Source organism: Capricornis sumatraensis, chromosome 9 (genome assembly GCF_032405125.1).
Source record: "Capricornis sumatraensis isolate serow.1 chromosome 9, serow.2, whole genome shotgun sequence".
Taxonomy (NCBI): domain Eukaryota; kingdom Metazoa; phylum Chordata; class Mammalia; order Artiodactyla; family Bovidae; genus Capricornis; species Capricornis sumatraensis.
In genome coordinates this window covers 39,761,749-39,784,317 of record NC_091077.1, presented here as the reverse complement: position 1 = coordinate 39,784,317, position 22,569 = coordinate 39,761,749, and the positions used below count along the sequence as shown (strand labels likewise).

General features: G+C 47.4%; 1 protein-coding gene across 3 annotated transcripts; it reads left to right on the top strand.

Moving 5' to 3' along the window:
* Positions 1 to 2,462: 2,462 nt before the first annotated feature.
* On the top strand, positions 2,463 to 22,314 carry MGAT1 (alpha-1,3-mannosyl-glycoprotein 2-beta-N-acetylglucosaminyltransferase). Of its 3 annotated transcripts, XM_068979813.1 has the most exons (3): positions 2,463 to 2,475; positions 3,502 to 3,927; positions 19,808 to 22,314. In XM_068979813.1, the coding sequence occupies exon 3, from the start codon at positions 19,932 to 19,934 to the stop codon at positions 21,273 to 21,275; it is 1,344 nt and encodes a 447-aa protein (XP_068835914.1). In that variant the 5' UTR covers positions 2,463 to 2,475; positions 3,502 to 3,927; positions 19,808 to 19,931; the 3' UTR covers positions 21,276 to 22,314. The 3 variants fall into 3 exon arrangements, with proteins under 3 accessions (XP_068835914.1, XP_068835913.1, XP_068835912.1); XM_068979812.1 differs by lacking the exon at positions 2,463 to 2,475 and having other exon boundaries at positions 3,159 to 3,927; XM_068979811.1 differs by lacking the exons at positions 2,463 to 2,475; positions 3,502 to 3,927 and adding an exon at positions 8,872 to 8,990.
* Positions 22,315 to 22,569: the final 255 nt, after the last annotated feature.

The window sequence follows — 22,569 nt, the reverse complement described above, 5'->3', positions numbered from 1 at the left end:
GTGGTGGGGTGGGGTGGGAAACAGAGGCTGTAAATCTTTCCATAATCTTGGCAAGATTCTAGAACATGTCATTAAATGGATGACATACGATTGCCTAAAATTAGCAGCAGTTCCCACTGGATTCAGTCTGATGTCAACAGCAAGTCAGATTAACGTATGTACTAAAAAAACCCAGTCTTCTTCCTACGTCTTCATTACTACTCATACAGAATACTTTACCTCTGACACCAAACGCACGGGCGTTTTCTCCCACCAAGCAGTCCTCTGGGATACCAGCTGGTTGTCCTACAATTTAACTCAATTCTGACACAATCTGAAATAACATCAGATAACACAGGTTACGGACCAGTACAATGAGACTGACTCTGCTTCAGATGCCAATTACAAGTAGTAAGTCACCAAGTTACTCCTAACTTCTGTTCCACCTGGAGGTTCCTGTGACCTTGTACCCAGAGGATTCAGTAATTTGCTAGAACAACTCACAGAACTCTGGGAAACACTTACCTATGTTTATTAGTTTATTAAAGGATATAGATGAATGCCAGATGATATACAGAGGTCGAGGCCTGGGGTGGGGGATATGGGGGTGGGGATGGGGGGTGGGGAAGGCATGGGGGGGCAGGTCCCAAGCACAGGAGCTTCAGTCTTCCTGAGTTGAGGGTGTGGCACCCTCCCAGTGTGTGGATGTGTTCATCAACCTGGAAGCTCTCTGAACCCCATTTTGTTGGAATTTTAAAGGATGCTTCATCATCTCGGCATGATTTATCATTAGCTTCATTTTCAACCCTTCTCTCATCTCAATACAATGGCAAGCGTAGGGGGTGGCATGAGAGTGAAGTCAAAGTCGCTCAGTAACGTCTGACTCTTTGTAACCCCATGGACTACATAGTCCATGGAATTCTCCATGCCAGAATACTGGAGTGGGTAGCCTTTCTCTTCTCCAGGGGATCAAATCCAGGTCTCCGGCATTGCAGGTGGATTCTTTACCAGCTGAGCCACAGGGAAGCCTTCCCACAAAGAAAGGCACAGGAGGGAGATGCTAAAAAATTCCAACTTTCTAATCGTGGCTTGATCTTTCCAATGATCAGCTCCCATTCAGAAGCTGTCTAGGAGCCCAAAGTTGCTCATTAGAACAAATGACATTCCTATCACCCAGGAAATGCCAAGGGTCTTTGTGGCCTTGTGGCAAGAACTAAGGTCAAAGGTCAAATATTATAACAAAAGAGCCTCCTAGTATTCTCATCACATGTGAAAATTCAAAGGATTTTAGCAGCTCAGTATCAAAGAAGATATTCCAGAAGACTACAGACTAAGTTCCAGTTTTCAATAAAAGGGGAAAAAACAAAGGTTGCAAAGTCATCCACAGCCCTGGCAAAATTTTAGAACATGTCATTAAGTAGACGACATATTAACAAAAATTAGTAGTACCTCCTTTTGCATGCAGTTTTAAGTCAAGAACAGGTCTGACCAATACATTTTAAAAAAAATCAACCAGGGCAATTTTGGAAACTGGAAGTCTAATGTTTGAAGATGTGGAAAGGTTCAAGAGGAGACTGTTTGCATAAGATAGTGGCAACACAGGTTAGTGTCACAGACTGGAAGGTTCGCGATCAGCCCTTATCACTTTCTAGCCATCTAACCTCCGCAAGACTTCTGTGCTGCTCAGGGAACGGTAACCATGGTCCAGACTTGCGCGTACTAACACTGATACTTGACAAGGGCTCCGCGCAATACGTGTAAAACAGTTGTCCTGGGGGTAGGAGGGGGAGGAGAGCTTACTGTATGAGTAGTCTCTTTTCAGACCCAAGGAAGGTCCTGCCTCCGTTAGAGATGCAGCGAGAAAAGTAAGCAATAAACAAAGCAGCTTTCTTCTAGTACTGCTACAGAGCTCTCAGCGCAGGAACGGGTGAACAGAGGCCTTGGTGCTTCCAGAATTGCTTCTCACCAGGACTCGAATCCAGAGAGTGGGCCAGCTTAAGCCTTCTTCAGAACCCCAAAGAGGCAGGTTGTTGCGACAGTAAAACCGAGGGGACCTGGCGAAACTGCCCCTGGCCGACTCCGCCCTCACTTCCGGGCTCTCGCTCCGCCCCCTTCCCGCCCAAGTCCAGCCTGGCCAAGCTGTCCAAGCACCGAACTTCACCACCGGGCCGAGGTGTCATGCGCATGCGCTCTTCTTCCCGCGAGGCTCGACGTGACGCTAGCTCCGGCTTTCCGCCACACTTTGTCCCGCCCCCTTCTTGCACAGCCGTTACTCTTGTCCCCATGTCTTTTGTCACCCGCGCTCTGTCCTCCTCACACCTCGTCTGCAGTTCTGTGAATAGTAACTGCAAAACAACCTCAAGTCCTGCAGAGTCACGTTCCGTGCTCCCTTGGTGGCGGTGGTGATAGGCAGGGGGAGATAAGGCGGGATGACGGGAGGTGGCACTTGCCGCGGACCCACTTCCGGAAGACGGACGGAAGTGGCTGTGGTAGATGGTGGGAGGGGGAAAGGAGTGCGAGGGGAGGGCCGGGCGCCGGGGGTCGAGGGGGTGGGGCCTGGGCGGGTAGTGGGGACCCGGCCTGGGGCCTGGAGTCCGACCAGGGGTGGGCTGCGGATACCTGCCGAGTCTGGGTGGGCGGGACCCAGGTAAAGAACTAGCGCAGATAGGGCGAGGGTCGTCTGGGCCGCAGAGGGGTGCGGGGGTCAGAGTCTAGAGGGGGTCGCGTTGTTACCCTCTTTCCCAGTGAACACAGAGCAAGGGGTTCCGGGGAGAAGGGTGGGAGGAGTCAAATTCTTGGCTGGGTGGGGGGGCGTTCTTGTGGACGCCACGCCCCTACAGGAAGGAAAGGCGCGTGCGTGTGTGTGTCTGTGTGTGTGTATGTGTAGGAATAAACTTAGAAGGGAGGGGGCGGCCGGGGTGGGCCACTGGATTGAAAAAATTGGAACATCACTGGGGCTGTTGGTGGTAGCATTCGGGCCTCTAGCATTTCAGGAAAGTGCTCTCAGGAGTCGCCCCAGGAAGGAGTTTGACGAAGATTGGGAATTACATCTTTGGCACAGTTTTGGAAGGGGGGGCTGCCAGTGAAGGGAAGGGGGCAAAGAATGCTTGTAGAAGGTGCCAGCATCTAGGTCTGGTATGGATTTAATTCAGACTGGGAGAGTTGGCCGATTAAAACACTGCACACCCTAAGAAGCTTGGGACATGTAGGGCGATTAGTGTGTGGCACAAACAAGAGGAGAACAGGAGGAGAATGTTCTTTTCTGTATTTCTTAGAAGTCAGTCTCCACACAGCAGTGGTTTTAGGTGCTGGCTTTCCTTTACCTTGAGTCATATTTGTATACATATTGTTGAGGTGACTGTTTTGGGGTGGAATATGTGAGTGAGGTAGGTACTTTGAATAACCTTGTGGAGTGTTTAAGGAAGGGTTTTTGATGATGATCTCATTTAGGTAAGAGGTATTAGGGGTTCCTTTGGGTATATAATAGATTAGAGAGTGTCATGATGTTTAAATATTCTTCAGGTTAACACAGAAATCAGCTTCCTGGGCCATGCCGGTTCTAAGGCCTGTTTCCTCTCATGAGCTTCAACAGAAGACGGACTCTCCAGCCCTCACAGTGGATGACTTTCCTTCCCTGAACAGGAGATGGGATAGTACCTGGGATCTGCCTATCACAGACTCTGGGCTTAATAAACCAGCTGAATGAAGGGATGTAATAGACCTCTAGGAGGAACACTGAAGCCTGCAGTGGGGGGGAGGGACCTGGACATACTCCTTCCCCCCCAGACTCCTCCCACTCAGAGTCCACTCAGCCATGGACTTTGGACCTGGACCAGAGGAGAGAAGCTGCACTTCGGTGTTTCTGATCTGGGATTCTCAGTTTTGGAAATGGAGTACTGAATGGGGGTTTGATGATCTTCAGGGGAGCAGCTGAGAGAAGAAAGAAAGGTAAGGTTCCTGTCTCATTTCCCACTTGGTGTCTTGCTGCTCCTGTGCAGATAGTGTTGAGTGGGGCGAGTCCGGGGACACTGCCATTCAGAAAATGCCCTGATGAGAACTCTTACCCTGATGGGTACACAGGAAACTTCACCTCTCCTTCCCTCTCAGGGTGCAGGCTTGTTCCCAGTAGCTCCTTACCCAGATAGAGTACCTTGAAAGGAGTTGTGAGCAATGGCAGTGGTGAGGTTAGACCAAGGAGAACATAAAAAGACTTTAGGCCTCTGAAGGGAGGTTGTATTAGATTACTTGTCAGGGCTTTTTCCTCACTGGGGTAATAGGATTCCAAGTCAGTTTGGGCTAAATACAACTCTGGAATGGATTATCCAGGCTGAGGCAGACTGCTGTGTTTTGGAGAGCTAACTAAATAGAGCTGCCTTGGGTGGGGGCAGGTAGCAGATGGTCTGGAATACCTCCTAAGTTGCCTCTCCTCCTTCCCCTTTAAGGAAATGTAGGCTGTGAAACCTCACTGTAAGAGCAGAGGAACAGAACATAGGTTTGGGAATCAGGATTTGTGTCCTAACTCTGCCTTTCTTAGTGTACAACCACTAGATATGTCAGTTAAGCTATGCCATGTTCTCTTCACTTCCAAAATGGGGACAACTAACTTTCCAAGTCCCTCACAGGTTGTTTGCAAGGAACAAATGAAATGATAGATTCAGAATCTAGATTTTTCATCCAGGGCCATGTACATGTAGCAGAGTGACATTGTTATTGCTTGATATGCTTGTATAGTTGCATAGAGAAAAACTGAATTAGGACTTCTGTTCATTTATTGAATTAGTGTTCTGGCAAAAGTCTTATTTGTGCTTAATTAAAAGTCTGTCCTGAATTTGTCTCATCCCTTTGCTACTAGCCAATACCTCCTATTATGAAGTGGTTGCAAAGGTGCATGGGTTCAAAGAAAGCTCAGATTGAGGGATTCTGCCAGATACCTTGTTGGCTGTCAGAGCTCTCCAGTCAGCTAGGCATGTGTGCCTCTTTGGGGTAGCAGACCAAAGAGAGGTGGAGAGAAGTGTAAGTCTCAAGGACCAAGTGTCTGTTAGTAGATGGAGCTCCATTTCTTGGAGTGAGCACTGGGCCTTTCCTTTCTATGCCATATCCTGGTCATCTGTCCTGCTCTTTGAAGTGACGGTGTTTTTCAGACTGCCATTGTTTAGCCTTCTATATTTTTGCAGGCTCTATTCCCATATAAAGCAGAAGTTGTTCATCTTACCTTCTTGCCTTGTGTTCCTTCCTTGAATTCCAATTTACCTATCCCAAGATGCCTGCTTTTCTGAGTGACAGCAACAGCGGACAGGAGAGGTGATGGAAATTTTGATAGACAGGATACAGCGGACTGGGCAAAGGGTAGGAAGCTTGGCTTCTAGCATCTCTTTGCCTCTCACTAGCTGTGTAACACCTAGGCCTCATATTCAGTGGGCATTTGCAAGCTGAAAAGCATGTATTTATGACTTGGTTTCTTTCTTTCTCCCTTCCTTCTTTTCCATAGGAGTCTGTGAGGCCCCCAGTGGCCTGAGGGCTGGGCAGGCAGACCTAGGTGGCTTCCTGGCCCTAGATATTTCTTCTCTAGTCTGATGCCTGAGATAGCTCGTTTGAGGCCGGGCTTCTACTATAGGGTGGGTCTGTCACCTCCCCTAGCTTTGCCCACCAAATTCCTGGTGCTATTCTTTGCTTAGACACCGGGATCACAGTGATCCCTCAGGGATATGTGGCCCCAGGCCCTCATCCTGCTTAGGAGGCCTGTGAGTGCTTCGAAGCACTTGAAGTAGCAGAGTCGTGCTGTATTTGTACAGTGCTTACATTATGTGAAGTGTCCAGGCTGTTGTGTTGTGTCAGCTTTTCGTCACCACATTGTTGTGAGGAGAACAGAGCAGGGATTATTCTCCCAGTTTGATGCATGAGGGGAAGCTACAGAAGCCCTGAGCAGGCAGGGCTTGCCTAAGTGTGCGGTGGCAGATGCTGTGATCGCCTGCCCAGTTCTGTGCTGCTTCTATAGGATCTGACCTGACAAGGGCCATCGGGATTCTGCTGCAAACCTCCAGGGAGGAGAACTCGAGGGCCCTGTCAGACAGCCTCTCTGGTAAGATGTTTCCTTCTTAGAGTGAGCCAAAATTCCTCTCCCCTGTTGTTTCCAGCAAAAGCAGTAGTCCTTCCCTCAGCCTGACCCTTTGACAAGACAGTCCTCTTGACACAGCCATCAGCCTTCTCAAAGGGGCACCATGATGCCAGGGCATAGCACTCACTGGGTGTTCAGCCACTTAGCCAGGACCAATAAACCACATGTTGTGTGTATGTTGTAACTAAATTTATTTATACCCTTTTTTCCAAAAGGAATTGTAGGTGACTAATCAAAAGTTCCATTTAATAGACATTGCTCAGTGATTATTGTGTTAATCTTTTCTCTTTTCTTTGATTTTGGTGAGCTGAGTTTCTGTGTTGTCGAGGGGAGTAGAGGTATTGGGAGGAAGTAAGAGGGGAAAAATAGATACATCATTGATTTAAAACTTTGCCTTTATTTCTACTTATGGTTTCAAGCTAAGATCTGTCTTATGTTCAGAGCATGAATTCTTTGCAAATTATACAAAAACTCAGGATATCTTGGGCATTGTTTATGGGAGGGCAGTTTCCTGAGACAAGTTTCACTTCCTTCTTGTCTGTCCTCTCCTTTTTTGGGAGTAGTGGCTAGGACCAGAACTTCCTATTCTTCCATTTTCACAGAATCCAATCCCAGTTTCATCCCCAGAATTCAGGCACTTGGCTCCTTGTTTCTGCCCTTCTTCCCCTATAACCCTTCTCCATGAAATATCCATCAGGAGCCCAGGGCCTCTTCCCAGGTCAATTTGGCACTCATCACCCTGGCTTCTTGCCTCTCAGAACAAATGTTTTCTTTTGCTTCCATCCAAGAATTCAGCTCATCCTGCCTCTCTAACCAGGTCCTTTGTTTTGGGACAGTCAGGGAATTTCTACTCTTAGATCTTCTGTGAGCCTTGAAATTTAAACAGAGGGTTATAGTGATGGGGCGTGAGTTTTGGTACACAGTTATCTTTCCTCTTTCCCACTGAACAGCCTTAGATAGAGGAGGATGATTGATAGAGATGGGAATCTGACATATTCTGGGCTAATTGGTTTCCTCACCTTTCAGCACTCTACTCTGGCCTTTGTCCTGGGACAGTGATCTTAGCTTCTGATATCTTGGATCCACAGTGTTTCCCAACTTTTCCCAGTTTTAGGAAACTATGGTTTTCCCTCTTGCTTTGACATGGAATATTAGTATATAATAATCCCATGTCCCCCTCATGAGGAAAAGCTTAGAGAGAGGGCAGAGATACAGAAACATTGGCTGCTGACTGGCCCGTAAGTGTGGACTCCCGTCTCTTGCCACAGTCCACACAATCAACTAAACTAGAGACCCTGGACACACACACACAGAGTCCAGCGTCACTGAGGTGTCAGCTCTTCTTTCACTCTTCTCCTTTAGGACCAGGCTCCAACTGCAGGATTTCCCTGCTGCCCCACTATGTCCTTGTCATGCTGGACACACAGCTATCTCAAACACTCAAGGCTGCATGAGAAGAGGGAATGAGTGCCATCTTGGAAGTAGGACTGCCTGGGTCTAAAACCTAGCCATGACCCTCATTAGGTCTTGTGACCTTCAGCAAATTGGGACTTAGCTTGAGCCTCAGACTCTACTACATCTGTAGAGTGAGATGACAGTGTATATTCTGCAGAGCTGCTAGGGTTAAAGGAGAGGCTGGGGGTGGGGTAGGGTGTAGGTGCCTGTGAAGGCCACTGCAGGTGCATGTAAAGGCCACTGCAATTTTGTTTTAGCTCCTTACCCCCATGCAGGGAATTTTAGGTCATGTCCTGCCTTTGTTTCTTTAAACCACCACACAATTCCTAGTTTCACTTAGAAACAAGTTAGTGAGTGATGTCAGTAACCACACACCACGAAGTTCCAGACTGCTCTGTGCTCTGAAACACAGGGGAGGGAAGTGGATGGGGGCAGGTGCTGGTGCCAGAACAGTGTGTCCTGGTCACATGGTAGTGCTGGCTCTGGGCCCAGTCCTTCTCAGGAAAGTTATCTGCCTGAGTAACCGGTAGTTCTTAGCGTCCCACCTTCACTTCTTAGGGTCAGATACAGATATCTAGGCTTTGCCAGGGTTCCCCCTACCCCCTTTCATAGGTCTACCCCAAAGCCTGCTTGAGGCCTTCATTTCCTCTTTGGGTCTAATGGTTCTTCCCTAGGGAAAGGTCTGTGTTTCTTCTCTTTTACTTCAAACTAACAGCATTATCTACCCCGAAAGAAAAAACAAAAGCAAGGGTGGCTCTTTCTCGATTTTGACTGCAAGTGTTTCCTCCCTGGGGTTCTTGTTCTCACTTCCCTGTAAGCCTCTGTGATGCCCTGGACTCCTCCCTCCCGGAAGCCAGCGGCTGGGGGAGCAGGCCCCCAGATTTTTGGCTTTGGGTTTGGTAAACGCACTACTGAGGTAAGCTGCTCGGCCTACCTCTGGCAGGGCTGTTCCCCTAAACTCCACGAGATTCTGCACTGTGGCTGGGGCTAGGCGGGGAGACGCGAGAAGTCTGGACTGGAGTAGATTAAGCCTAATTGGTTTGATGGGTATTGACCCGTGGAGTTGCGATTGTGAGCAGCGAAGGGCCCAGTAGTAACAGTTATCTCCACTACATCTCCCGAAGTTGGGGACCCCGGAAAACTTGGGGTGTCCAGACCTCGAGTCGTCCTGAGAGATCGGGCGTTGGAGACGACCTGGGGAGAAGGGGCCCTGGGCAAGTTAGGGCAGACAGCTCCGCCCCTCGGCCCGCCCCGCCCCGCCCTCCCCGGGGAAGGGCCACGTTGCCCGCCCGGCTATCCGGGCCCGGCGCGCTGCGAGAAGGGCCGGCCGGGCGGAAGGCGCCGGCAGCCGCACGAGCTCCTTGAACGCGCCGGGACACCCGGCTCGCTCCCCACGCTTCGGGGCGGGCCAAGTTCAGGGCCGGGAAGTTGGAAGGACCTGGTAAGTGGGAGCCAGGGAACGCCGGCATCCGTCAGTTCTGGGGTTTGTTCCCGGAAGGGGATTGAGGTCTGACTGAAGGAGGCCCCGCCGGAGGGGAGAGGGCGCTTCAGGACTCGGGTCCCGACTTGAGAGGCTGCCGCTTTCCAATCCCTCTGTGTCCCGCCACAGCCTCGGTGCCTGAGAGCCTCAGCAAGAGGAAATTGGCCCGGGCCACCCGGGGTCATGGCCGCGCGCCCCTCCTGAGCCGGGAAGTGGAACTCTTGCGTTCCGTTTGCGGAATCCCGGGCCTCCAGCTGTTGGAGAGAGGGCGGGCTCCGCGAGGAGGGGGCCGGTTGTGAAATTCATCCTCCGGGCGGACTTGGGTGCGGGGCTTGGAGGAGCTGATGTTGCTGGAGAGGGTTGGGGAGAGGAATCCGAGATGGCTTTTCCTCAGACTCCACCCCAGAGTCCTTTCCAAAAGTTATTAGGGGTTCTTTCTCAACAGCTCGGAGGAAGAATTGACTCAATGTGGAAATAAGTAAATTGTCAAGAAAATTTGCTCCTACTTGTTTGCTAATGTGTGTGAAGTAGGGGGCCCTGAGGCGTGCAGGGCCCCCATCTTAGAAACTCCCGAGCAGAAGGGCTGGGGCCAGCTAGTCTGTGTTTCCTGAGGACAGTGAGCCGCGGAGTAAAAGGCTCTACCTTGGTTAACATTTGCACCTGTGATGTATTTAATTAGTCTCTGCTGTACGAACATCAACTGGCTAAGATTGTCCAGCTTTCTCTTCTGTCGTTTCAGACCATGTAGCCTTTTCTCTTAGATGCTTACACCCCCCGCCCCACCCCGCGTCTGCCTCTATTCCGAGACTATTGAGCTCTCTTGGATTCCCCACCAGGTCCTTTTCTCAGATTAGAAAGCAATGTATGTGTTTAACCTCAGTGGCGGATGTGACAGGTTAAACTCATTTCCTGTTTGGGACATTGAGGAAGTTAGTACTGTTCTTTTTGTCATCAGATCCCAGAGACCTTGGAGATGATCCACATCAAGCCTCTCCCTGTACAAACGCAGGAACGAAGGCACAAGTGACTACTCAGGGTTACTTGGTTTCCCAAGGCTTTGTGCTTTTTTGCTGCACTAGCATCATATATCCCGTTAGCCTTTTCCAGGACGAATAACCTGTATCCCTTCTCTCTAGGTCTCATTCTCTTAAGTCCTTGAATTATTTAGTGTATCTTCTCTGACTCCCTTTCAGTTCTTCCATCCTTTTGAAATTATGGAGCCTGGTACAAGATACAGGAGGATACATTATTAGAGGAGGTCTAATATAAGAACAAAAAAGTAATTCAATTAAGTCTCCATTATCTCTGGAGTGTTTATACTTTCTTGGGTTTTTTTAGGCAGTGCTTTTTAACATGCTAAGCAAGACAGAGATAGAAAGGAACGTCTGTCAACATTCATTTCCATACTTTCTAAAAAATAAATAAGACGTCTCCATTTTTGCTCATTTTTGACTATTTGGTGTTCTCTTGCTGTTTAAAAAACACCTTAATTTTTCTTTTTTTGCCATAGAGAGAGGACTGGCTAGAGAATACTATAGGAATCAGAGTGTTAGAAAGGGTTCTTACAGCTCCGAGGCAGTTCTTCAGAAGAAAAAACTGAGACTTACAGAAGTTGGTGGGACCTGCCCAGAGCCTTCTGGGTTTTGATTGAGGGTCTTGTTCACTAAAAAGGCTCATTCCTCATTCCCACCACAGTGTACTTGGTCTTTGTACTTGGTGGTATGGACCAGCTGTGTCACTTCCCTGAAGGAGCAGTGAAAACTCTGGCAAAACAAAGTTTGAGTTTGAGTTTGTGCTTTGTAGGCAAATGTCATTGATAACAGAACATCAGGTATTCAGGTCAAGGTTAAGGACTGTTCTATTTTAGAAAAGGAAGGTGTGTCCGATGTATTTTCCCCAACGGCCACAACCTTAAACATTCCATTCTCCAGTTGTTACCGTAGGACACTGCCCTCCTGCCACCTGGCTGTGGTGGCTGTGTTTCTTTTTCCTTGAATGTAGGCAGGACTCATGATACCCCTGACCAGTGAATGAGTCAGAAGTGATGCAAGGTTGGGTCATGGAAAGGATGCACTTTTACTCGCGCTCTTTCTTCAGACAGTCACTGTTTGGAGTTCAGCCTCATGCTCAGAGGAAGTCCACACCATGCAGAGAGGCCACATGGAGGTGACTCCAGCTGACATCTCCGCCAACGCCAACAGCAACCTGCCGACATATGAGAAACTAAGCCGTTAGAGGAGTCTTCTAGCTGAAGTCGCAGACATCATGGTGCAGAGGCAGGTCATCTCCTTTGTGCCCCAGTGTCCAAATTCCTTACTCGTAGAAACCAACAGAGAAGAAATGATTGCTCTTGTTTTAAGCCATTAGGTATTTTTTATTATTCATCAGTAAATATCTGATGGAGTATGTATAGGGGCAGGACCTCAAAATTTGGACTCTTGTGTACAGATGGCAGAAGGAACACTTGCCCTTTGTATCAAGGCTACTTGAAGATTCTTCTTCACTCATCGTTTCAGATACTCATTGCTACATAACAAATCACCCTAAAACCTAGTGGCTTAAAACAGCTGAATCATTTTATTCCCGTCTCAGCTATGTCATTTTGCTTCTGGTCTTTCGTGTAGTTGCAGTTAGATGTGGCTGGGGCTGGAATCATCTGGAAGGCTTCCTCTCATGTCTACTATCTGTTGCTGACTGTCAGCTGACCTTAGCTGTGGCTGTCAGCCAAGAATACTTGGAAGGTATCTAGTCCATGTGGTTGGGCTTCCTCTTACCTTAGTGGCTGGGTTCCAACAATAGGCATCAAGGAGCATCAAGTAGAAACTGTGTTGACTTTCATGAACTAGTCTTAAGAAGTCACATAATCATCACTTCCTCTGTAGTCACAGCTCAGAGAGAGGGAACATTGATCCCACCCGCTATCCCTGCCCGACCCCCCTCCCCAGCTCTGGAGGGAGGCATGTCATTGTCACTTTGTAAGAAGAGCATGTAGAATGGGATGTTTTGTAATCAACTTTGAAAAATGTAATCCTTCACTGTTAGGCTTCTAATTTGGTCTTTCTCCCCAGTTTAGTTAATAATGTCCTCCATCTAACTACTTGAACTTCATACATGTGCCAAGCACTGTAATAGGTTTCGAGGTCATAGAGCCTTTTCTTCTAAGGAGTAAGGTGAGAGTCAGGTAAGTACAGCCACAGATTCTATTACAGTGTGGAGAGGGAAGGCAGGAGGTGTGGAGAGAGTATGGTGGAAGTATAGTTGTGGGAAGCCTGAGTCTGCCTGGATGTTAAAGAAGTACTCACCCAAACTGGGTTCTTAGGAGGTATAGTGCTTGTCGACGGGGCTTTAGATGATTTCAGCATGCAGGACCAGCCAGAGCAGAGACAACAGTGTATAAAGTATACTTACTGGGGGAGGTAAGTAGCCTGTTGAGGCCAGAGTATGCAGTTCATGGAGTTAGTGGTTGGAGGTGAGATTGAAAGGGATGTTTGAGTCAGTTTGTTGTGAAGGCCCTGTGTGTCATAATAATGATTTTGAATTTTATTCTGTGGGTAGTGGCAGTATGGTTTTTAAGGCAGGTGAGTGTTGTGACCAGGTGTGTACTTTAAGAAGTATGCTCTGTTGCTATTGGGAAGGTTGCTTAAAGGGAAGCAAAGTTAGTGATAGGTGGAGCAGCTGAGAAACCCAGTCAGGTTAAAGGGTTTGAGATCTTGAAATGGGATGATGGCAGTAAAAGAATAAACTCTCTCTTCCACTTTAATAATTCTGAAATTCTTGGGGCTGGATATGTTTCAGAATTCAGAAATTTTTGGATTAAAAAAGATGACCTGGTACATTTATGATATAGTCTGAGATCTGGAGCAGCATACTGTAGTCCAGCATGTTTCTTTCTGTAGCAAAATATATGAATGGGTTATATAAAGGCTATAAGTAGCCTCACATTAGATTAGATTTCTCCAAATGAAGTTATGCCAAACAAGTGTGGAAAACTTCTGTTTTTCAACACTTTCTGGACTTGGGAATTACAGTTAAGTGATTGTAGGTGTGTGACATACACATGAAAGTCACTTTTTTGTTACAGGCATATCTCTTGAACGTTGAGGATCCTAGCATAGCAGCTTGGCAGCACTGGGGGAGCTGGTCCGCCTCAAGTAGCATTTAGCTGAGAGGATTTGACAGATACTGAGCACAGGGTTGTGCTGGTGCTGATGGTTGTGAAGGGGAGGTGGACCTCACATGGGCCGACGGTATCTGGGAAGGTGTCCGGCGAGATGTGGGTCAGAACCCACTAGGTGAAGGAGAGAGAAGAGCAGACCAGGCATACAGGCACACGCAAAGGCCCTGAGGCAGGCTTGGGGGTTTGGACCCTGGAAGGAATCTAGTAGAGTGGTGCAGAGGCGGGAACCACCAAGAGAGGAGACAGACAAGTGATGGGCTAGCACTTACCTTGTCATATGCCAGGCACTGTTTAAACACTTAATGAGAACTATCTCACCCAATCCTCAGAGCAACCCAATGAGGTATTCTACCACCATTTCCAACTTAGAGGCGAGAAAATTGAGTCTCAGCAATGTGAAAAAACTCAGGGTGATGCCCAAGCATTGCCCTGGGCTGTTTGACTTGCTCTTATTACTGCCATACCCTCCAAATGGTAGGACTTAGAGCAGCAGCGCTTCCTGGATGAGTGCATGGGCTCTGTTGGCCAAAAGCTGGACTGTCTCATCCTATGGGCACAGCCATTTGCTGGAGAGTGTGTGCGTTTGTGTATTCACACACCACTAACTTCTAGACAGAGTAGAGGATCATGCTCTGGAGAATAAGGGGAGAAGTAGTAGGAAATGGCACTGGGACTGTGGGAGAGTCTGTGTGGAAAACAGGTGGGCCTGGGAATAGTTATGTCCTGTACTCAGCTGGCAAGAGAAGCAAGTTCTGTTTGAGAATTTAGAGGAAAGGGTTGTGGAGTGGAGAACAAAGGCCTGAGCGCCAAGTTGGAGGCCTGGTGGCTTGGGGCAGCTGTTTGCTATGGGCTGTCGAGCCATTCACAAGGTTTATAGACTTGCTAAGGATACAATCTGCCAAGGGGCTGAGAAGATTGCTTTGATCCGCCTGGCTTAGAAGGGTGGTGGGGAGGTCTTCTAGGCCTCCGTGTAGTGGGTGTGGGCCGCCTAGTTCTAATATCCGGAAAAGAGTGAGGATGGAGATGATATGGTCCCTGGGGTTTTGCCACCATTCTGAGAGCCTCTTGGCCTGAGGTGGCTCATTGATGAGTCTGAGACAGGCTTGTTCCTCCAGCCCTGAAACCAACACTTGAGCTGATGGAGTTCAGTTTCTCTTTTCTTTCCCCTGTCCTTCTGCCTGAAGTCTTTTCCTATCCAGTCAGTTGGGAGGCAGGACATGGAGGGTTAGGGATTCCAACACTGACCACATCCTCAGGCGGAGGGAGGAAAAACTGGGAATCTTTGTGTGTTTCTTTTCTGGGAAACCCTGATTGGTGAATGAGCACTGATAAAATGGAAATTTAATGACACAATAAAACAGAGGCTTCTAAGAAGACTGGTGCTATGGCGCTGTGAGTGTGGATGGTTTCTGGAAGGAAGATAAGGAGTTGGTGGTGCTTGCAGGGGCTGGAGGGGTCTCAGAGGAGGGACAGGATCCATTCGCTCTAGAGACTCTTAAAGATCAGCCCTTTGATTGGATACTGGATCGGCCGGCTTGAGAGCCCAGGAGCACAGAGATGAAATCTGGGACCCGAGATTTTGGTTAGCTTAGTGAACTGGGCTGTGAGGCAGAGGGTAGCTGGCAGAGCAGCCAGCACAAGAGAGTGCAGACCTGCAACTTGTGGGTGTGAAGTGTTGAGACCAGAGGCAGGAATGCCAGGGTGAAAGTTACATGGTCCAGAACGGCAGCTGTCCTGGCATTGAAGGGTGTGGTAGAGTGAGGGGCCTGGTAGGACCATGCCTTTTTCTTGTTGGCTGTGTGTCCCAGTCCCTTCCCAGAGCCTGGCAGAGAGCAGGTCATGTCATGGCAGACCGTGGAGTGGTTGAAGAGTTCAGGACAAATAGATCATCCCCAGTTCTTCTGATGTGTCCAGCTGGGGCCATATTGGACGAAGCTAGTCAGCGCTGTGGGCTATGTCCCTGTTTGATTTTATTTGAAAATAACTTCAAAATTAAAAAAGTTGCAAGAATAAAAACGGTATAAAGATTCTCATATTCCCTTTACTCAGATCTGCCTATTAACATTTTGCTCCATTTTCTCTTCATATTTATACTTGATATTTTTGTTCTGAACCATTTGAGAAGTTGCATCTACCATGGCTCTCTATACCTAATTACTTCATCATGTATTATATAAGCATTGGGATATTCTTTTATATAACCACAGTGTGGTTATCACCTAGTCAACACTGATATTTTGATCTACTGTCTGTATTCTAATTTTGTCATTTGATGTAATAATATCTTTTTTAAAAGTTTTATTGAGGTATAAATGATATACAGTAAGCCTTAGGTATTTGAAGTGGGCATTTTCAGAAGTTTGTTCATCTGTATTCAGCCTGAAACTATCACCCCCATGAATTTTCCTAGTGTCCCTTTGAAACACCTCCCCTGATGGTCTCACTGCCAGGCAGACACTGATCTGTATGTATTCCTTCATATGTTGCAGCATTATCTTGAGATTTGTCTATGTGTTGTATGTATCAGTAGTTTGTTTCATTCATTTATTTGTTTTTTATGTTTCATTTTAATTGCTGAATATTATTCCATTCCATGGATAAGCCACAGTATTCCAATGCTGATGAGTATTTGGGTTGTTTCCACTTTTGGGCACTTATGAAGAAAGCTCCCTCAAACATTCTGTATTGCTTTTTGTATAGATACTTGTTTTCATTTCTCTTGGATGTATATGTAGGAGTGGACTTACCGGGTCACATGGTATCTCTGTTTAGCATTTTGACAAACTGCCAAAGTACTCTAAAAGGGCTTCAGTTCTTTATGTCACACCATATAGGAAAACTAATTCAAAATGAATCATAAATGTAAATGTAAAACTTAAAACTGTAAAACAAGAAAAGAAAACATAGGGAAAAAAATCTCTGTGACTTTAACAAAGATTTCTTAAATACAACACCAAAAACATGATTCATTTAAAAAAAAAAGAACCCTGAAAATTAGAAATCATCAAAATTAGAACTTCTATTCTTAAACTGATTCTATTATGAGAATCGGACAAATTTTTGATTTTTGCTAGTGTGATGGGTGAGAAATGTTACCTTCAGTTCAGTTCAGTTCAGTTCAGTTGCTCAGTCGTGTCCGACTCTTTGCAACCCCATGAATCGCAGCATGCCAGGCCTCCCTGTCCATCACCAACTCCCGGAATTCACTCAGATTCATGTCCATCGAGTCGGTGATGCCATCCAGCCATCTCATCCTCTGTCGTCCCCTTCTCCTCCTGCCCCCAATCCCTCCCAGCATCAGAGTCTTTTCCAATGAGTCAACTCTTCACATGAGGTGGCCAAAGTACTGGAGTTTCAGCTTTAGCATCATTCCTTCCAAAGAACACCTGGGACTGGTCTCCTTCAGAATGGACTGGTTGAATCTCCTTGCAGTCCAAGGGACTCTCAAGAGTCTTCTCCAACACCACACTTCAAAAGCATCAATTCTTCGGCGCTCAGCCTTCTTCACAGTCCAACTCTCACATCCATACATGACTACTGGAAAAACCATAGCCTTGACTGGACGGACCTTAGTCAGCAAAGTAATGTCTCTGCTTTTGAATATACTATCTAGGTTGGTCATAGCTTTTCTTCCAAGGAATAAGCGTCTTTTAATTTCATGGCTGCAATCACCATCTGCAATGATTTTGGAGCCCCCAAAAATAAAGTCTGATAATGTTTCCACTGTTTCCTCATCTATTTCCCATGAAGTGATGAGACCAGATGCCATGATCTTCGTTTTTTGAATGTTGAGCTTTAAGCCAACTTTTTCACTCTCCCCTTTCACTTTTATCAAGAGGCTTTTTAGTTCCTCTTCGCTTTCTGCCATAAGGGTGGTGTCATCTGCATATCTGAGGTTATTGATATTTCTCCTGCAATCTTGATTCCAGCTTGTGTTTCTTCCAGTCCAGCGTTTCTCATGATGTACTCTGCATATAAGTTAAATAAGCAGAATGACAATAGATAGCCTAGATGTACTCCTTTTCCTATTTGGAACCAGTCTGTTGTTCCATGTCTATTTCTAACTGTTGCTTCCTGACCTGCATACAGATTTCTCAAGAGGCAGGTTAGGTGGTCTGGTATTCCCATCTCTTTCAGAATTTTCCACAGTTTATTGTGATCCACATAGTCAAAGGCATTGGCATAGTCAATAAAGTAGAAATAGATGTTTTTCTGGAACTTTCTTGCTTTTTCCATGATCCAGCGGATGTTGGCAATTTGATCTCTGGTTCCTTCGCCTTTTCTAAAACCAGCTTGAACATCAGGAAGTTCACGGTTCACGTATTGCTGGAACCTGGCTTGGAGAATTTTGAGCATTACTTTACTAGCATGTGAGACGAGTGCAGTTGTGCAGTATTTTGAGCATTCTTTGGCATTAGCATAGTTTTAATTAGAATTTTTCTTATCATAAGTGAAATTGAACAACTTTCCATACATCTATGGGCCATTTTAGTACTTTTTTGTGTGAGTTATGCTAGTGTTTTAGACAGGGAATTTTTGGCTTTTTTTTTCCCTCAGTTTTTAAGAACTTTGTCTGTTAGGGTATTGGCTTTTTATTTGTGATGTGTGTTTCAGATATTCTCTTCCAGTTTGTTATTCTTCTTTTGACTTGGTTATGGTGTTTTTGGAGAAGAAAGTGGCAACCCACTCCAGTATTCTTGCCTGGAAAATTCCATGGATAGAGGAGCCTGGGGGGCTACAGTCCACGGGGTCGAAAAGAGTCAGACACTACTTAGCAACTGAGCACACATGGTATTTTTAGCCATGCAAAAACATTTTATTTATCACTGCATCTGTATTTTAAGTCATACTTAGAAAGCCTTTCCCTATGCTAAGCTATAGAGGGATTGACATAAATCTTCTTTTAGCACTTGTATGTTTTTAGTTTTCTACTTAAATATCTAGTCCACTTGAAATTTATTCTTGTTTGCAAATACCTGTATAGTTGTTATAACAATATTAATAAGACCATTTTTTTTTGCCCCAGTAATTCTAATTATCCTCTTTATCATACATTAGATTTCTACATGTATTTGAGTCTATTTCTGTAGTTGAAATTCTGTTCCTTTGCATCTGTTTAATTTCCATTCCTTGAATGATCTGTTTGTTTACATATCAGCACCACATTGTTGTTCATTCACTCAGTTGTGTCCGACTCTTTGCAACCCCCATGGACTGCAGCACGCTAGGCTTCCCTCTCCTTCACCATCTCCTATAGCTTGCTCAAACTCATGTCCATTGAGTTGGTGATGCCATCCAACCATCTCATCCTGTCATTCCCCTTCTCCTCCTGACTTCTGGCTTTCCCAGCATAAGGATCTTTTCCAGTGACTTGACTTTTTGCATCAGGTGGAAAAAGTATTGGCGTTTCAGCTTTAGCACCAGGCCTTCCAGTGACTATTCAGGGTTGATTTCCTTTAGGATTGACTGGTTTGATCTGATCAGCATCATACTCTTTTAATTATAGAGGCTTTGTAATGTGTAGAATATCTGGTAGAGCTAGTCCCTCTTCACAGCTTGTTCATTTTCATCATTTTCCTAGATGTTCTGTTTGAACTTCAGTGCCAGTTTGACTAGCTGTACAAAAACTATTTTTATTGAGACTTTTGATGAAACTGAGGTGTCTTAACCAAGAACAAGGGATATTTAAGTCATCTTTTGTCTTTTCAGGAATTTTAAGTTCCGGTAGGTTTTTGCATATTTCTTGTTTATTCCTGAATAGTGTATCATTTCATACATTTCATATCATTTCATAGCTATTATAAATAAGGTTTTCTCATTTGTTGTTTATTTAGTGAGTTATTATTTGTGGATATGAAGGCTATTGATATTTGCACATTAATTTTTATCTACCACTACATGACTCAATTTTTTGATTGTTTGGGTTGGACTTACACTGTTTCTCATAGAGTTTTCAGTCATACTTTCATAGCATCAGCACATTTGTACTTCTGCCTGTAATTGTATTCTGCAGTCGAATTGTATTGGCTGATCCCTCCAACAGAATGTTAAACAGTCATGTAGATCTGGTCCCTGACCTTCATGGGAAAACCTCTAGTGCTTTCTTATTAGGTATGGTGCTGGCTTTAGTCCTGAGGTGTAATACTAAGAATTTTAAAATCAGTAATCTTTGGGCAGTTTGATTTGAGGAACGGGAGGCAGATGGTCTTACCCCCCCACCTCTCCTAAGGTCTGGATGGAAGATGGTAAACAAAATCTGTCAGGTAGAGAAGGGGTGGGTGGGGTTCCTTTGCTTCCTCTCTTCCACCAACATCATTCTCTACATATCCTGCTCCCCCACTCCCCCCAGAAGACCCCCCACATTTCTTTTCAGAGGATTCATTAAACTCATTTTGGAGTCGAGGAGCATGCTATCCTAATCCTGTTCTTCCATACAGATTGACCCTCCGAATTAGGGAATGGATAGCTCTTTTCTAAGAGAGGTCTGGAGTTAACCTCCCGGCCTTCCTTGTCCTGAACTTTTTCATCTGTTTCTGCCCCCTCTTCTGCTCTAGAGCAGCCCCATGCCTTGTGATGATGGTTGTTTTTCTCCTCTCCTCAGGTGCATGGCTGCTTCCTAATCCTGGAGCCCAGAGGAAGCATATCTAGAACCGTGGGGGCGTGAGCCAGGCAGGCTGAGGGCAGCCTTGAGCCCTACCCTTCCCGCCTCCCCTGCGGGGGCCAGGATGCTGAAGAAGCAGTCTGCAGGGCTTGTGCTGTGGGGCGCCATCCTCTTTGTGGCCTGGAACGCCCTGCTGCTCCTCTTCTTTTGGACACGCCCAGCGCCTGGCAGGCTACCCTCAGACAGTGCTCTTGATGATGACCCCGCCAGCCTCACCCGCGAGGTGATCCGCCTGGCCCAGGACGCCGAGGTGGAGCTGGAGCGGCAGCGGGGCCTGTTGCAACAGATCAGGGAGCACCATGCTAGGTGGAGCCAGCGGTGGAGGGTACCCACCGTGGCCCCACCTGTCCCGCCACGAGTGCCTGTGACCACTCCACCAGCTGTAATCCCCATCCTGGTCATCGCCTGTGACCGCAGCACTGTTCGGCGCTGCCTAGACAAGCTGCTGAATTACCGGCCTTCGGCTGAGCACTTTCCCATCATTGTCAGCCAGGACTGCGGGCATGAGGAGACAGCCCAGGTTATCGCCTCCTACGGCAGCGCTGTCATGCACATCCGGCAGCCCGACCTGAGCACCATTGCAGTGCCACCTGACCACCGAAAGTTCCAGGGCTACTACAAGATTGCTCGGCACTACCGCTGGGCACTGGGCCAGGTCTTTCACGAGTTCAAGTTCCCAGCAGCCGTGGTGGTAGAGGATGATCTGGAGGTGGCTCCAGACTTCTTCGAGTACTTTCAGGCCACTTACCCGTTGCTGAGGGCCGACCCCTCCCTCTGGTGTGTGTCTGCCTGGAATGACAATGGCAAGGAGCAGATGGTAGACTCCAGCAAGCCCGAACTGCTCTACCGCACAGACTTTTTCCCTGGCCTGGGCTGGTTGCTGTTGGCTGAGCTCTGGGCTGAGCTGGAGCCCAAGTGGCCCAAGGCCTTTTGGGACGACTGGATGCGCCGGCCAGAGCAGCGGCAGGGCCGGGCCTGCGTGCGGCCCGAAATCTCCAGAACAATGACCTTTGGCCGCAAAGGTGTGAGTCACGGGCAGTTCTTTGACCAGCACCTCAAGTTTATCAAGCTGAACCAGCACTTCGTGCCCTTCACCCAGCTGGACCTGTCATACTTGCGACAGGAGACCTACGACAGGGATTTCCTTGCACGTGTCTATGGTGCTCCCCTGCTGCAGGTGGAGAAAGTGAGGACCAGTGAGCGGAGCGAGCTGCAGGAGGTGCGAGTGCAGTACACGAGCAGGGACAGCTTCAAGGCCTTTGCCAAGGCTCTGGGAGTCATGGATGACCTCAAGTCTGGTGTCCCCAGGGCCGGCTACCGGGGCATTGTCAGCTTCCTGTACCGGGGCCGCCGTGTCCACCTGGCCCCACCCCAGACCTGGGATGGTTATGATCCTAGCTGGAATTAGCAGCACCTGCGTGTCCATCGTGGGCCCCCTCCTTGCCATCTCATGGCCTAAGATGGGACCGCAGTCCCTGGGCTTCATCGTCCTCTCTGTGTTTCTCTCTTGGGTCCATTTATCTTTTTTTTTCTTTTTCCGAGTGGCATTCAAGTGCACAGATGATGAGGTGAGGGTTATTCTCTCATTCTCAAGGGGGTCAGATCAAGGGACTCTTTCTGGGATATGTTGGGGGAGTTATTAAGCAAGAAACCACTGTGTGGTAGGAGGGACTTGGGCTTATCATGGCCACCCACATCCACATTCCAGGTTTTCTAGAGCATTGATGGAGAGGTTGGCAACTTTAGTTCTCTTGATCAGGCCTTTTTCCTGTCCTGGCTCTTCTAACCAGAGTATGAGCCCTCCTCCTGTACCTGTCCCCGACCATCTCCGGTTTCTCCCAATTGGAGTAGGGTTAGGGGGCTGTATTATGTGAGAAGGGGATGTATCTGTGCCGGAATGAGACTAACCAAAGGGGTTTCATCATCGTCAGGGTCCGGATAGAGCTGTTAGGTTGTCAGGGTTTACTGCCTCCTGCCTGTATTTCTCTTCTTCCCCTCTCCTCCATCTCTGACCTCCTCTCAGCTCTTCTTTCTATGCGGCCCAGCAGTTCATGATTCTAAGATGAAATGGTGAAGGGAAAAAGCAGAACATTCCCTCAGCTCATCCACTGTGGTGGGGAGAAAGCCTTGGATGCTAGGGCACCCCTCCCTCATTCTTCCTCTAAGAAACAGGCTGCCCCTCCCTCCTCTCCATCCAGTCCTTTCCAAAAACCAGTCCTTTCCCTGTTGCTGTACGACAGTTCATGCTAGCCTGGCTTCTGGAGGCCCTCTTAGTGTGAGGTACAGCAGCCAAGACCATTCGACCCAACCTCCCTCCCTTCTCTCCCAGACATCCCCGGGTGCACAGATCAGGATGCAGATGGGTTGGAGAGCAACGTGTGTGTGTTTGTTTCTTGCCTGACCTCAGTTCATGGAGGAAAGTTTAAGCTACAGAATTATTTTCAAAAATAAAGGCTGAATTGTCTGAAAAACTGTGTGTTTATGTGTCCTGGAAAAGGAGGTGGGAATGGAAAAGGGAGGTGAAGTGTGGAGGAAGAAAGGAAAAGAATGAGGATTGAAGGAAGGGGCTGCACAGAGAGGAAGAAAAGCAGATGACAGGAAGGTAAGAGCAGGGAGTGGGGGAAAAAAGGCATAGGAGAGCTGAGGAGGGGCCTGGGCGTGAAAGGCCAGGCTTGGAGGTGGAGAGGACCTAAGGCTTTACT

Excerpts from the sequence above, each read along its gene's own strand:
- MGAT1 (XM_068979813.1), top strand. The coding sequence starts at position 19,932 with ATGCTGAAGAAGCAGTCTGCAGGGCTTGTGCTGTGGGGCGCCATCCTC.